Source organism: Phyllostomus discolor, chromosome 5 (assembly GCF_004126475.2).
Source record: "Phyllostomus discolor isolate MPI-MPIP mPhyDis1 chromosome 5, mPhyDis1.pri.v3, whole genome shotgun sequence".
Taxonomy (NCBI): Eukaryota; Metazoa; Chordata; class Mammalia; order Chiroptera; family Phyllostomidae; genus Phyllostomus; species Phyllostomus discolor.
In genome coordinates, this window is record NC_040907.2 from 12,043,544 (window position 1) to 12,060,003 (window position 16,460).

Genomic DNA, 16,460 nt, shown 5'->3' on the forward strand with positions numbered 1-16,460 from the left:
AGGTGGTGGTGGTGGGGCTGATTAAACAGAGACACAAAAGCGCCAGCATTTTCTCTGCTGGGTGGTATCATGTCCTGGCTTGAGGTCTGGGTCCCGGCCGCCCTCTTGGGGCCAGGAGCAGCTCTTGGGAAGGCTCTGGGGCCAGCCAGGGGCAGGAGAGAAACCAGGGGCTGATGGCATCCGTGAGCCACTAAGGAGCCACCTCCACCCTGGACTTGTTGTCAGGTAGGGTCATGAATGCCCTCACTGTCGAAGCCCGTTGAGTCGCAGTCTGCAGCAGGACACTTCCTGATTGGTGCAGATGGGGTGGGGGCCCAGGGAGCAGAGGGGGAAGGGTCCGAGGTGGGACCCCGGCTCCGCCTTTTGCTGGCTGTGGGGCCTCAGGAGGTTCCTGTGCACATTCTGAGCATCAGGTTGTTCAGTGTTAAAATGGGGATAAATGCTCATACCTGCCAACGTTGATGTCATCCAAGTCACAGCCTGGAACAGGAAAGTTTTGATGGACAACTAGAGTCGCCGGCTCTTGACCTTGAATAAATTGGACATGGGGCTTCAGGGTCTATCTGACACAGCGTCCACAGTCCTGTAGAAGGGAGAGAGGAACTGGGTGGAATGAGGGAAACACGATTTTCTCTGGATTTACTGTGACGGTGACCAGATTTGGTTACTCCGTAGCAATGACAGCAAGCACAATAACAATACAGTTCACGTTAAAGAGGGTTAGGAATGGCCAGCCACTGTGCTCAGTCTTCGGCATTAATCTTGTTTAGTACACTGACCTCACCTTATTTTCTTCTTCGTTTCATTTATACTTTACCCACAAGGAAACCGAGGCCCCTCCTGGAAGGTCGCGTGGCTAGTGCGTGGTAGAACTAGAATTCGAACTCGGCATCCATAGTTCTTCATTCCTATTATGCTGCTTTGCATGAGGCACTGAGCTTCACACAGACATGAAATTGCTGGGTCAGTTGTTTCACATGTGTGTGTCACAGGCTGGAGGTCATGGGTGGCTGCAGGCACCCCAGCCCTGTTGCTGGAGACGTGGTTAATTACATATGAATGACAGGTTGTGGATCCTTATAGGAAAAAGCTATCCGTTCTTCCATCACTGGTACACCCATCATCCATCCATCCATCCATCCATCTATCCATCCATCCAAAGTCGGTTTCCCTAGAAACCAAGCCCATGATGAAGATTCTCATGCAAGGGAAGGATTTATTGAGGGAGTACTCTCAGGAGAAACCTGGAAGGGAACAAGGAAAACAGGATGGGGGGTGGGTGGGAACAGAGCAAGCAAAGAGGGGGCTCCAGAAGTCTGCCCTCAGCCTGACCCCAGGAGGAGCTCTTGGACCTGCAAGGTACGGTCCACAGGGTCCTGCGCAGACGGAGGGGTGGGCAGTTATACCCTCCGTGGTGTTACATTGCACTCTCATTGGCTAGAGGCGGTGGGGTGGGGTGGGGTGGGCGGACAGGCAAGGCAGCTCCCAGCAGATGAGGTCATTCCTTAAGAGAGTCAGGCAGACGTGAGCACTTCAGAGCCAGCATCCGGCTTCGCTGGGGGACTGGGCCACGAGGGGATCTGAGTGGGACACCAGCGACATCTGCCGCCACCACCACGTACCCGTTATGGGCCCATTCAATGAGTAAGCACTAATGGAGCACCTACGATGTGGAGGAGCGGAGGAAACACAGCTGTGACAGCGTGGCCTCCATTGCCTGGGAGCTCCAGTCTAGTAGGGGGAGCTCAGAGAAGTCCAGACAAGGGTCTAGCCCTCAAGGTGAAGTTTGGTAAATTGCAGACCCAAAAAGTGCTACGGCAGGAGCTCAGAGGAGGGAGGGAGGCCTTGGAGCCGGGGAGGACTCAGCCTCGGAGACTCCTTTGGAGCCTGCTGAGGAGCCCGGGGAGGACGTAGGCCCCCGGAGAAGGCAAGGGGAGCATTTCCGCAGAGAGCCCAACGGAGCCAAGGCCTGGGAGCGGGAGAGGAAGGAGCCTGGAGGACACGTGGCCTGTGTTCGCGGGCCTGGAGCACGAGCAGCAGGGCCTTGCTCCAGCCTTCCACGGCAGAGGCGTTCATGGAGCCTCTTTCTGACACTGCGCTGGGTACCAGGGGTGCAGATGAGCCTGAGACAGGCACGGGGCCCACCAGGCAGGACCCCCGAGCCCAGTACAGAGAGGGGTACAGCACAGGCAGTGCAGGTCCCATACTCCTGCAAGAGGCCCTGTCCTCGGGTGATAGAAGGTCTTAGGGGTTTAAGAAGCAGAGTCACGAGGGTGGAAAGATCCGTGTTGCCCTCAGAGAGGCCGCTCCGGCTGCAGCGTGGACAGTGGACTGGAGGAGAGGGATGGGACTGGGAGGCCTGGCGAGTGGGTGTCACAGGCGGGGAGAACCTGCCGCTCCTCGGCCCCCAGGCCCCGCCCCCAACACCTGCTGCTTCTGCTCCACCCCCATCCCCCAGGACTCCCTGGCTCTGGCTTTGCCAAAGATCCCAAGCCACCCTCAAAGCAGAGAGCTGCTGCCTAGGTTGGGAAGATTTAGAAGGTCCAAGAGGCCAGGTGGGTGGTGGGAAGGAAGCCGAGACCCTCCCTCTTCTAGGGAGTGAGTTAAAGGAGCCAGGCCGGTTCAGGAGGTCAGCTTCCCCGGGGTCAGGGGCGTCAACAACCCTGCCGGACTTCCAAGGGCCGGGGCAGGGGGCGTGGGACAGCTGGGCAGGCTTCTCCTAGCACATAGGGGATTGATCCTTGCATCTGGACTTGGAGAACCGGGCGAAACGCAGCTTCTTGTTGTAGGTGCCCAAGTTGCGCTTCAGGCAGAAGGCCACCTCCTTGTCACAGTCGCACAACTGCTGCTCACACCAGCTCCCTTTGTCATCTGTGGGGTGGAGGGGGAGGGAGCTCAGTGTCTGCCTCAGGGGGCTGCCTGAGACAGGGTCTGGGGTCCCTGAAGGGGACCCCTGAAGGCAGTGCCATCCTTGCTCAGCTTTGGGGTGTCCTCCCAGCTACTTTGACTCTAGCTGCCTGACCGTGGGCAGTACTGTGACCTCCCCTTGGGGCTTGGTGCCTTTACTTATTTATTCATCCATGACGTGAACAGTTGAGCACCTGTCCTGGGGCAGGCCCTGAGGGGCACAGGACTGAACACAGCGGACCTGTGAGGTTCACACTCCCACAAAGGGCAGCAGATATTTGAGAACCACAGAAATGAACATCACAAACTGTGCTCCATGGACGTGGGGAGCACCGCCGGGGCTGTGGGGCAGTCAAGCAGTGGGACAAGAGCCATCTGAGCTGAGCTTGGGAGGGTCTGCTCTCCCTGGAGAAAGCCAGGGGGAAGGAGGGGCGTGTTCCAGGCAGATGGCACAGCATGTGCAAAGACCCTGAGGCAGAAGGGACGGCTGTACTTCAGTTTCGTTGTCTGTAAGGTGGGGATGGTAGTCACGTGCTGCCTCGGGGGCTGCTTGTTGTGGGAGTTAAAGTGAGGAGACGGAGCACTCACTACCTAGTCAGTGCTCAAGCATGGGCCCAGGGGCCAGGTGAGCTGGGACCCGACCCAGGCTCTGTTATTTGTGGCTGTGTGACACCAGGCAAACACTTCTTCACTCAGTTTCCTTGTTTATGCCTTGGTCTGGGTGGGGCTGCCTCCTGGCTGGGCTGTGAGGAGGACCGATGATGATGAAAGTGGTGATGGTGGTATCAGCAGCCCGAGATACCAGCAGCCCACGTCATCTCCGGAGCATGCGCTCTGCAGCAGGCCTCTGTGGAGCTCAGTCTGTCTGCCCTCGTTTGGGTTCTTGAATTAACCACATGGGGCAAAACAGTGTGATCATCCTCAGTTTACAGATGAGACTGAGGTTCAGAGAGGGTGAGCAGCGTGCTCAAGGTCACACAGCTGGTCAGCGGTGGGCCTGGGATCTAAGCGGAGGCCGGCTCCCCTTCCAGATCCTACAGGGGTCAAAGCCCCCGTGGGATGTCTCCCTACTCCCGCCCCCACTGGACCTCCTTATATTCCTGCCCCCATTCCTGCCTCTCCTCCGTGGCCCAGCTATTGCCACCGGACACACAGGAAAAACAGAGACGTTGAGGAGCCTGTGCCTCCCTGCACAGCATGTGAGGGCGGTGAGAGCCAGACCCGCCTTCCTCGGAGGCCAGTCCCGAGGCCCAGGCACTCACAGCACTGGACGTCCTCCTGGGAAAAGTTGTACTTGTAGTGGTCCCCGATGAAGCGGCAGTTGTGGAGCTTCAGGTGAATGTAGCAGCAGTCGTGCGTATGGCAGCACCTGGAGGCAGGGGACAGGAGGTGGGACAGGGAGCACAGACACCCGGGGCCTCGGCCGACTGGGGTCTTTGGCAGTGCCCGCCCCAGAGGAGAGCCTGGGCCCTTTTGGAAGAGTCCAGGCCTGCAGGGTTTCGGCCTTCCTCGTGGTCACGCTAACGAAGCCTTACTGGATGCTTCCTAGGTGCCAGGCCTTTCCTAGGAACGCTCTCTCAGCCTTCGCCACCACCCTCCGACAGGGGCTCAGGTCATCTTCATCTCCCGGAGGAGGAAACTGAGACTCTGGGAGGCCCAGCCACGTGCCCAAGGGCACACAGCCCGTAGGGGAGGGTCAGGCATGTGACCTGGGCCCGGCGAGGCTCGCAGCGGTCCTCTGGTGGGTTCCCAGGGTCGTGGTAAAGGTCACAGGGGATAATGGCAACGAGAGGCGGGACTTTTTACAGACGCTGTGCAACTGTGGCAGCGGGCAGTGGGTGTGGGCATTCGAAATAGATTAGGGGTTGGGAGTGCAAGCGGGCGTCTTCGGAGACTTTGGGGAGCCCTTTAGAAGGCAAGCCCCAGGAGGGCGAGGGCTGGATCGGAGCTCGGCGGAGGTCCCAGCACGTAGCACAGCACGAACCCACAGAACGAATGAAGGCGTGGAAGGAGGTAAAGGGAGGACCGACGGTGGTGGAGGGAGATGGATGACATGGGGCCGTAAACACACAACACAACACAACACAACACAACACACAGGTGAGGTGTCATAGAATTGCATGCCTGGACCCTGTATGACTTCATGAACCAGTGTCACCCGATACATTCAATAAAAATAAATAAGTGGGTGGAGAGGAAAGGAGAGTCCTGGGGTGCAGACGGGACAGGGCTACCACCTGTGGGCCTGCCCGGGAAGGGGTTACCTATCCGTAGCGTCCACGGGTGTGCCTTTGCCACCAGGTCCACAGTGACAGCCATAGGGCCAATAAGAGGTGATGGCTCTCTTCCCGGTCACTTGTGTGATCATCTTGTTCAGGTTCCACATCCCGCCCTGGGCTGGAGTCCCACCTGCCACAGAAGACCCAAGGCGCTTCGGTTTTATTCTCCGTCGCAGGCACCGAGGTCCCATGCAACCACAGGAAGACAGACTCGCCCTGCTTCCTGACCCCCCACCCCACCCCCGCCTCATTCCCAACACCGCATTTGGTAGAGAAGTTCACATAGTAAAAAGCACGTCTGGCTCTTCGGGGAGGCCGTGTGATTTAGAAATCAATGATTTCCATGGATAGTTTTCATTTCAGTCATAATGGCCTCTGGTTGGAATAGATCATAAGGGAAATGTATTTTATTGGGAGAGAGAAATGTGTTCCGATGAGTTAGGAGAAATGAAATATATGAAGTCAATGCATTCAAGGGAGACTTTGCAAGAAAGAGACAGAATAAGAAGGGGACTGAAATGTACGCGTGCGCCGCCTCGACAGAGGATTCAAGAACACAGACGGAGCCGAGAATCTCAGGGAGACTTGGGGTGACCCTAGTTATAGAGCCCCTGGCCCCCAGGTAAATGGTGTTGTGATGAAAGCTCCTCGCGCAAACAAATTAAATAGTATGCCCAGGTGTGAGTCCCACACTGGGGGAGGCTAGGGGGTGACGGGGAGGTTGGGAGGGACTCACGCAGAGGACCAAGGGTGAGGTCACAGACAGGTGGCCTTGGGCTACCGCTGAAAGTGACTGGTGGTGCCAGGTATTTGCAAGCCTGTTGTGCCCCCCCCCACACCCCCTGCCGTGTCCCCTCAGTGCGGCTCCAGGTGTACGGATGTTAAAGAGAAATCTTGTAAGCTTTGACCGTACTGGTGAGTGATCTCAGGCCCTCCCTCTGGACCCCCAGATTCAGTGCTAAAGGTGCCCAGAGAGATAGAACACTGCAAAGAGAGTGGCCATCCGTCCAACACGTGGGCCAGTCAGGGACCTGAATTCAGTATCTTGCCTTTTTTGGTATACCTCCATCCTTCCTCCTGCCCTAAATCTACCCTCTTCCATTTCAGCTTAGAAAAGCATTCACAGAGCCCTGGCTGGTGTGGCTCAGTGGATTGAGCGCTGGCCTGCGAACCAAAACGTTGCTGGTCAGATTCCTCGTCAGGGCACATGCCTGGGTTGCAGGCTGAGTCCCTGGTTGGGGGTGCACGAGAGGCAACTACACACTGATGTTTCTTTCCTGCTCTTTCTCCCTCCCTTCCCCTCTCTCTAAAAAGAAATAAATAAAATGCTTTTTATAAAAGAAAAACATGCACAAACCAGCTCACACCTGAACCAGGCAGCTCTCTCTTGACAGGCAAGCCACGACTTCAGCCTTGATTCAGGGTGCCTGTGGGTGGTCTTACTTCTTCCCGTTTCACGTGAGGTTAAGCCAGTCCTGAGAAACCGAGGACTTCAACCTGCGGCTATGAGGGCTTTGTTGAACTGGCTTAGCTTCTCAGCAAGTCCTGTCTTGGCACCTTTCCCCATCCTTACCTGCCACCAAGAGAGATGGAGCCTCTTTTTTGAGGGCCCCCACGGGGGTGGGAGGCAACCTTGCCACCACTTCGGGCTTGTGCTGTGTGTTGAGCTAGTGATTGCTTCTTTAATTGTACTTACAGCTTTATTATGTATTTTCTCACTAAAGTGCTTCTAACAACCCCGTGAAGAGGTGCTCTCATGCCCATTTTATGGATGAGGACAGAGAGAGGTGGGTGGCCTGGCCAAGGTCGTACTGCCAGGAGACAGCGAGGCCAGCATCTGAGTCCGGTTCGCCTGTGTGTGTGTTACCTGTCTGCGGTCCTGTCTCTCTACGTCTGCGAGATGGATTTCTGTAGCTCGCCTGCGACTTTCCTAAGGGTGTTCACTGTGACTCTGGAGACAGACTCCTCTGGAGGATTTGGGAGTCCCAAGGTAATACACAACCACGCTTAAAAATGCAGCCTTTCTAAAATCACACATTTTTGAGATGGTTAGGAAACAAAATGCCAATTTGCTAGCAGCCACATTTTGACATTCGATCTGCTGCAGATCTAGTCGAAACTGCTCCATCTCCCACCATGAGTCCCCAGAACCCTCTTTCCCAGGTTCAAGGGCGATAATGAGCGTGAATGGGTTGTAAATAGATACAGTGCTGTGTCTGTGGAAATGAGTGTTATTATTTGGTCAGACAGGCAGGTGGGGAGATCCATTTCTGTAATTTTTGTGCAAAGTACCAGGAGGTGTCAGCTCAGCAGACCCTGGATTCTGAACCTTAAGTTTCTGACCTTGACAGCAGCCCAGGGGGCATGCCACCCAGCTTGGCCACCCAGACCTCACCCTGGCCAAAGCCGATGTGCTAGGGCACTAGAAGCCGCTGATGGCTGTTTGCAAGGGGCAGAGGGTGGGGGGCTTGAGGGGCCAGGGCAGTGGGGATCCCTGTCAGCCTAGGAAAAAGATATGAGGCCTGCCCGCATCCCTCCTTCCCTTCCCAACCGTGGCTCTTGTCTCCACTCACAAGTCAGCACCAGCAGCGCACACAGCAGGGGAAGCTCCATGGTCCGGCGCACAGCGTGGAAGCAGCCGCTGGCGTCCTCTTCACGCGGGCGGCGCCTTATGTAGGATGCACCCCCCCCGCCCCCCGCCCCCTGCCCCACGGAGCCCGACCCTGCCTCTCGCGGCTCTAGGTCTTGAGGAGGCCACATGTGTGCTCCTTCTGTGTCCTTCCTCTTTCCTGGCACCGGGGAATTTTATTTTATTTTATTTTTAACTTTTTGATTGCAAAAGAAACACATGCTCCGTGTAGAAGATGTGGAAAACATAAACAGTAAGAAGAAATATAGCTCGTACCATGGCCCTTTGGGTTCTATTGCTCTTTATACATCTCCACACTCTCCCCCGACCCAATTAGGAAAATGGGATAGGAGGTACTTTCTAGTGCTTTGCAGCCTCTTTTCACTTACCAATATAACCTGAGCAAAGTTCTTGGTCGTTACATATTCTGCAGTGACATTTGGGAAGGCAGCCTCATGTTCCATTCTACGGCTATGCCACTCATTTAATGAATCCCCTATTGATGGACACGTGGGGTAGCGTGGGCGGCTCTAGACTGGACAGTGGTACAGTGAAAAGGACCTGTCAGGCGACATCTCCGTTCACGTCTAGAACCATGGCTGCAGGATCGATCCCTAAAGTGGACTTGCTGAGGCAAAGCACACCCACAACTCAAGGGCGACTGCCGTGCGTTGACAACTTGCGGAAGCTCTGCCCCAGGTCACAGATGAGAATGCTGACACCGCGAGGACCCAGCCTCACTAGGGGCAGGTGCGGATGGCGGGACACGCGGAGGCATCGCGGAGAGAGGGCCTCGGTCTCCCGCAAAGGCTCCACTGACGCAGCCTTTCCAGGTGTCCTGGCCAGCCCACGGGGAGCGGAAATCGGTTTTCCTTCATGCCCCTTAGCTGGCTGGTCAAGGACGTAGTGCCCAAGCTGGCCTTTGTGCTGCCAGCTCATCGGTCCCCCTGAAGAAGTGCCCCAGGAAGGGTCGCTGCTGGGAGTTGTCCTCTCTCTCCACCCCCTTCCTTCTCTCTTCTAGATCTACTTTTTCCTTGGTTCCTCGACCCCATCGCCAGCTGATCGCCTCCCGCGTGAGAAAACAATCGGCACATGAAACAATTAACCAGCAGGCGAAGTAGGCGTCTCTGGAGTGTTCTTCCGCAAGCCTCCCCCGGGCGTGCTCCGCAGTCATTCCCCGACACTCTGGCCAGAGTCGGACCTCGCCCTACACTCGGTCTTCTAGATCCGGGCTCTCAGGGGGCCGCGGCTACCTCCCAGAGCGCCGGCTTCCCACAGTCTGTGTCACTGGGCAGGGGCAAAAGCAGCCTGGACCAGAGGATTTTGCTGATCCCAGAAAGCTCTCCCCAGAGGGAAAGAAGGCGTGATATGGATGCTGTAAAGGGACCTCAAAAAGAGTTGTCCTGGACACCTCTGAAGGCCCCCAGGCACATCTGGAAGGCTGGGTTTGGGGTCAGGAGGATCCCGTTTGGTCTCTGGTTGTTCCCTCTCTTCCCATCGGTGGGACCCTGGGCAAATCACTTCACCTCCGTGAGTCTCGGTTTCCACGTTCACAAGACAATGCGGGGACAACAGTCCTTCCTTCCTGTGTCGCTGTGGGGCCTAGAGACCACATGCATACAGCACACCGCACCAAGCCTCACCCACGGAGGGAGTGCCGTTTCAGCGGCCACAACGCGGGTTACACAGTGTTAGGTGGAGGTGAGGGGGGCGGGAAGGTGGGAGCCTGAACCAGACGGCCTGGATTCCAGCTGCTTCGCCCGGAGACAGGTGCTCAGCAACGTTCCTTGTTTCCTCCTGTGTACACGACGGTGGTGATACCATCTCCTTTGTCACCTTCTTGTGGGATCCAGCAAGATGATGTATGAGTAGGGCTTGGTCCACAGCTGGAGATAAGTGTTATTTATGGTTACTCCCAACTCCATCATCATCTTCATCATCCACACCATCCACCGCTTACATAGATTAACCTTTTCTTCTGCATCATCCGATCTGCTGTAGTCCCATGTACTGTATCTTCCAGCTCAGAAACTGTATTTTTTCTCTCTGGTAGTTTGATCTGGGTCTATTCATACCTTCTGTGTTTCTACTTAACATGCACACGCTTTCCTATCTTACTCATAGAGAATATACTTATACCAACTGTGTTAATGTCTGTAGCTACTAATTCTACTATTTGGGCCATTTGTGGGTCTGTTTCTATTGATTGATTTTTTTTTTCTCACTATGACTTTTAAGGTCACTGCTGTTCGTTGTAACAGAAAACATTGTGATGATAAAGCTTTGTCCATTTTTATTCTCTTGTTCTTATCCTCACCCTAGGACATGCCTATTGATTTTAGAGAGGGGGGAAGGGGGGAGGGAGGGGGAGAGAAACATCGCCGTGAGAGAGAAACAATGATTAATTGCCTCTCCAATGCACCCTGACAGGGGACCCAACCTGCAACCCCGGCGTGTGCCCTGACTGGGAATCTGACCTGCGACCCTTTGGTTTATGGGATGACATTCCAACCAACGGAGGCAAAGAGGCCAGGGCTTTGCCTATTTTTAAAGGGTCATTTCTTTCAAGTAAATTTCCCCAAGTGAAATTGCTGGGTTAGATGATGGAAGTGTTTTTGAGCCTCTTCTTTTGCCCGAAGTCCGTAGAAATCTAGAAACCCCCTGCTTCTGCCTCTGTCAGCTGCTTATGAGCCCTCATTGGGCCTGGTGGCGTTTTAGGCTTGTCAGCAAACCTGCGGGTTTTCACTTCCCTGGTAACAGTAGGAAAACCCCTCGATGATGGTGCTAGGCTGCCATGCCTCAAGATCTCCAAGGCCTGGGGTGAGAGGAGGGGGAGGGGCTGAGCTGCTGGAGTGCCCATTCAGTGAAGAAGAGTTCCCATCTGCTCAGCCTCTGCCGAGTGTCAGGCACCGGCTTGTTGACATGTCACATGCACACCATCGGGGAGATACTGCTGTGCCCATTGTACAGGTGGGGACACTGGACCCCAGAGAGATTAGAAACTTACCCAGGTCCCACAGCAGGCACGCAGCAGAGTTTGGGTCAGGACACGGGTCTGTCTGCCCACAGCTGCCCTGACCAGGGACTGTCCTAAGTGGTCCCACGCAGGAAACGGAAGTGGTTACCGCCCTGAGCCCATTTCACAGACCTGTCACTGCACCCAGGGCCTCCACTCTAGTTTCCTTGGCCTCCCGGTGGAGACGGAGGTGACAGGAGAAGAGCTGGCAGAGCCTGGCAGTCTGCAGCCCCCAGCCTCACTGCTGGAAAGGAAGAGGACCCCCGTCTCCTAAGAAATACCCCATGGGTGACAGCACGTCCTCTTGGCCAGTGGCCAGACCCTCCCCTGGACCCATCCATCCCTGCAGGGCTCCACTTACCAGGGTGGTCCCCTGCCTGGACTCCACCCGTGTTGAGGCTGCCACAGGGTGTCAGGAACACAGCCTAGAGTTACTGAAGTTTGCAGGCAAAGAAGAAAGGGAAAGGAGCTGCCCCCACCCCCAGCTTCATCTCTGACAGGCCCTGGCAGGGGGAGAAGACGGGGGAGAGAGAGGCCTGAGAGTCCTTCTGGGGAGAACAGGCTACTGTTCTTCAGCTGCACCCACAGAACCAAAGCGAGGGGCTTAAACAAAACTGGAGACCCCCCCAGTGTCTGCCTGCTGCAGAGTGGATACGGGGTGGCAGGACCCCTCCGGCATAACACATCCGCAAGCCACGACGACACACACACGCGTGGAAAAAATTCACAAACATAACGCTGAACCAAAAAAGCCGACAGCGAAGAGTACAGGCCGTGAGAGAGAGACGCTGGTTACACGAGCCCTCCAGCACAGGCAAACTGCTTTTAGTGTACAAGTGGGGCAAGCAGGTACCCCCAGGGGTGGGGACTGGACGGGGTGACTACAGGTGGGCTTGGGGTGCCGCTGCTCCTCTGTCTTTGACTGGGCTTTGGTGACATTGCGTGCGCCGCTTGCGAAAATTCATCCAGCTCTTTTAATGTGTGCATTTTCCCGTGCACGTCATACTTTCACATGCTGGAGCGATGATGCGAATGGGTGGTGGGGAGTGCTGCGGAGAGCCTTCTGGAGTATGAGCTGAGGTTGCGGGGCAGAAAGGAAACCAGCTTTGACATCAGAGGGATCTGGGTTCAATTCCAGCTTGATCGTGGCACTGACTTGATCCCATTGCATACCCCCTGAGCCTGTTTCCCATCTAGGATAAGGGGCCAATGACACATCCCCTGAAGGTTTATTGTCACGGCCACAGGTACAGTGTTTCATGGTCAGTGATTGTGTGGCACCTGGTGACCCCTCCTCTCAGGAGGAGGCCCAAGTTCAGACCAAAGCAAGGGGCTGGGCAAGCTGGCCTCCCCCCCCACCCCAGGTCCAGAGGCTTTTGTTTCTCACTGACACAGAGCTGGTCACCCACAGCAAAGGGATTTACCCATGACCTCTCACTTTACCCAGAGTGACCCAAGCTCAGACTAGTGGCCACAGAATGCTCTTACCAAATTGCTCCACAATCCCCATGCCCAGTGTCTCGGACACGGTCATGGCTGGAAGGTTCTTGCTCTGTTCTCAGACCTGCCGCCGCCCCTGCTGGCTTCCCCAAGGCCCCCGCCTGCCGGGACGCAGCAGCACCTGCACAGCCGTCAGGAGGAGGCCGGGGCCGCACAGACCTGACCTGTGTCCTGGCTCCCACCTGTGTTCTCGTCCATTAAATGGGGTGCAGGACAATGAGAAGGCCCAGCTAGCGGGGGTTTTGCAAGGATGCTGAGCCATGGGGCCTCTGCCACGCTTGGCTCGTATGCAGTAAGTGCTTGGTAGTGGTAGTGGGTGGGAGACAAAGACCACATTTCCAAGAAATCCCACAGGAGCCCAGCACAGGATGGGCTTTTCCTGAGCACCGAATGTGGGCGAGCCCCCCAGGCAGACCCCACACACTGGGCAGGGTGCAGAGAGTGGGGGGGAGCAGGCCAAGTCCCTGCCCACCAGGGACTTCTGGTGTGCCTGGAGGGACAGCCGCACTGCAGCGGATTGAAAATTGGGCTGTGCAGGCGGACCTCTGGTGCCCAGTTGGCAGGTGTGGGTGGGGGCCTCGTGCCGATTTGCACAAGGTGAGCGGATCTGCCTGAGCAGTCAGAATGGGGGGGATGACTGTGGACCCCAAGACGTTTGTCTGGTCTTACATCTAGGTCTCTGATCTGTTCTTGATGTTTATTTGTAGAGTGTTTGGTAAAGTATACACAGCATCTACCATAGTAACCGTCTCTGAGTGCGCAGTTTGGAGGGACTGAGCATGTTCACACGCTGTGTAACCACCACACCATCCATCCACAGAGCCCTTCACCTCGCAAGCTCTCGCTCCTCCCCGCCCCCCCCCGCCAGGCCCTGGCAGCCATCACTCTGCTCTCCGTCTTCATGGACTTGGCGACCCCAAGCACCTCACGTAAGTGGGGTCACGCAGTGTTCGTCCTTTTGTGACTGGCTTATTTTGCTTCACGTAATGTCCTTAAGGTTCATCTGCAGGGCCTGTCTCACAGTGTTCTTCCTTTTAAAAGTTGGATACCATGATCCGTTAAAAAAAACTTTATTGAAATATAATTTATATATTAGACCACTTATTTATTTCAAGTGTGTAATTCGATATGGTTTTTGTATATGCACAGTTATGGAACCATCACCATGATCTAATTTTAGAACATTTTCAGCAACCCCCAAAAGAAACCCTCCCCATCCACCGTTGCTCCCCACCCCCGCTACCGCAGCCTTGGCCAGCTACCAGTCCACTTTCTGTCTCTACACACTGACCTGTTCGTTTTATCTAAGTGTAACCACAGCATATGTGGCAGCCTTTTTATAGAAATAAAATATTTATATACCTTTCATATAGACAAAATCCTATAACTATATGGCCTTTGCCACTGGCTTCTTTCATGTAACATGTTTTCAAGGTTCATCCAGGTTGTAGCGTGTAACATTTTATTCCTTTTGATTGTTGGATACTATTTCACTGTATACATATGCCATTCATCAACTGGTAGGACAGTTCTTTTCCCCCTACTTCTTCGATTATCATGAATCATGCAGCTGTAAACATTTGTGTGTGTGTTTTGTGTGCGTGGATGCATGTTTTTGTTTCTCTCGGGTACCTACCCAGCAGTGGAATCCCTGGGTCACGGGGTGACTCCCTGCTTCACGCTCTGAGGAGCTGCCAGGTGCTCTCCAAAGTGGCTGCACCTGTTTACGTTTTGAGCGGCAATGGATGAGGCTTCCGGTTTCTCCACATCATCACCCGCATTTGTTACCATCTGTCTTTTTTTTTTTCACTATAGCCCCTCACATGGATGTGAAGTGGTATCCCATTTTGGTTTTGATTCGCATTTCCCTAATCACTAATGACATCGAGTGTCTTTTCCACATTTTATTGGCCATTTGCTTGTCTGTTTTGGAGAAACGTCTATTCAAATCCCTTGCCTATTTTTAAATTGGGCTGTTATTTTTTTTTTATTGTTGAGTTGTAAGAGTTCTTTATATATTCTGGATACAAGTCCCTTGTCGAACATGGTTTGCACGCATTTTTCTCCCATTCTGTGGGTTTTCTTTTTTACTTTCTTGGTGGTAGAGTGTGTAGGGAAAAGTTTTTAATTTTGATGGAGTTCAACTTATCTTTTTGAGTGCGGGGGGGGGGTCACTAGTGCTTTTGTTACAGTATCTGGGGAACCATTGCCTAGCCCAAGATCACAGAGATTTGTTCCCCCGTTTTCTTCTAAGAGCTGTATAGTGTTAACCGTACATGCAGTCTGTCAGTCATCTTGAATTACCCTTGGCGTACGGTGTGAGGAAGGGATCCAGCTTCATTCTTTTGCATGTGTATATCCAGTGGTTTCAGCACCATTTGTTAAAGATTCCCTTCCCTGTTGAATTGTCTTGGCACCTTTGTTGAACTGTGACTCATTCTGATGAATTTCTGTGTATGGTAACAGGTATGGATCAAAATTCTTTTTTCTTTTCTTCCTTCCTTTCCTTACCTGCTCTCCTCTTCTCTCTTCCCCTCCCCCTCTCCCGCCCCTCCCCCTTTCCTTCTCCTCTTCTTCTTCTTGTCTCTTTTCTTCATTTCTTTTCATATTCATAGCTAATTGTTCTAGCACCATTGTGGGAAAACTATTCCTCCTCCTTGGAATGGCATTTGTTCCTTTGTCAAAATAAAAATCTCTCTCTCTCTCTCTCTCTGGACCATGCAGCCTGTTTCATTAATCTATTTGCCTGTCTCCATACCAATCCATACTGCCTTGATTACAGTAAATTTATAAGTCTTCAAATCAGGTAGTATAAATCCTTTTTCCTCTTTTTCAAGTTGATTGGATATTCTAGGTCCTTTTCATTTCCATATGGTTTTAGGATCAACTTGTGAATTTCTACAAGAAAAGCCTATTAGTGATTGAGAGTGCATCGACTCTACAGAGCAAACGAGGAGACTCGACATCTCAATATTTAGTCTTCTGATTCTCGAACATGGTACATCCCTGCATTAATATTTCAGTCTTTTTTTCATTTCTCTGAGGATCACTTTAGAGTTTTCACTGCACAAGTCTTCCATACATTTTGGTCCTAAATATTTCATGTTTTTGGTATCATTGTAAATGTATTTTTTCAATTTCCAGTTGTTTATCACTAGTAAGTAGAAGTGTAATTTTCTTGTACTTTCATCTTATACCCTGCAACCTTGCTATACTCAGTTCTTAATTCTAATAGCTTTTTTTGATGTTCTACAGGATACTTTGCATGGACTCTTTTGTATATGTCAATATAGAAATGATCTAACTCTTCCTTTCTAATCTGAATGCCCTTTATTTCTTTTCTTGCCTTATTGCACTGGATAAAATGCTAAATAGGAGTAGTGAGAGTAGATATCTTCATTTTATTCCTAATCTGAGGGGGGAAGCAATCAGCCCTTCACTGTTAAGTATGAAGTTAGCTGCAGGTTCTTTGGTAGACGCCCTTTTTCAAACTGAGGATGTGCCCTTCTCTCTCGGTTTGCTGGCATTTTGTTTGTTTTGTTTTTTAATCAGAAACAGATGTCAGACTTTGTCAAATGGAGTTTTTGCGCTTATTAAAATAATTACATGTCTTTCTTCTTACTTTATTAATGTGGTACATTATATTGATTGATTTTTCATGTAAAGCCAACTTTTATTCCTGGGACAGCCAAACTTGGTCATGGTATACTTTCCTTTTCCTCTACAGGTGTGGGCAAAAGTAGGTTAATAATAATAATAATAATAATAATAATAAATAATACAACGGTTAATAAGTAAATACTAAAATAAGAATAAACTCTGTGTTTCATGTACTCACAGCTGTAAACCTACTTTTGCCCACACCCGTATGATGAGATTTTTTTTTTTGGTTAACATTTTTATTAAGAATTTTTGGCCCTGGCTGGCGTAGCTCAGTGGATTGAGCGTGGGCTGCGAACCAGGCATTGTAGGTTCGATTCCCAGTCAGGGCACATGCCTAGGTTGCAGGACCCCCAGCAACCACACATTGATGTTTCTCTCTCTCTCTCTCTTCCTCCCTTCCCTCTCTAAAAATAAATAAAATCTTTAAAAAAAAGAATTTTTGCTTCTATGTTCATGAGGGGTATTA

The 16,460-nt window shown here is 52.6% G+C and overlaps 1 protein-coding gene across 1 annotated transcript; it reads right to left on the bottom strand.

The window, feature by feature from the left end:
- Positions 1-1,202: 1,202 nt before the first annotated feature.
- PLA2G2D (phospholipase A2 group IID) lies at positions 1,203-7,868 on the bottom strand. The gene is made up of 4 exons (XM_028513998.2): positions 7,760-7,868; positions 5,172-5,316; positions 4,170-4,276; positions 1,203-2,871 (listed from the first exon to the last, which is right to left on the bottom strand). The coding sequence occupies exons 1-4, from the start codon at positions 7,797-7,799 to the stop codon at positions 2,720-2,722; spliced, it is 444 nt and encodes a 147-aa protein (XP_028369799.1). The 5' UTR covers positions 7,800-7,868; the 3' UTR covers positions 1,203-2,719.
- Positions 7,869-16,460: the final 8,592 nt, after the last annotated feature.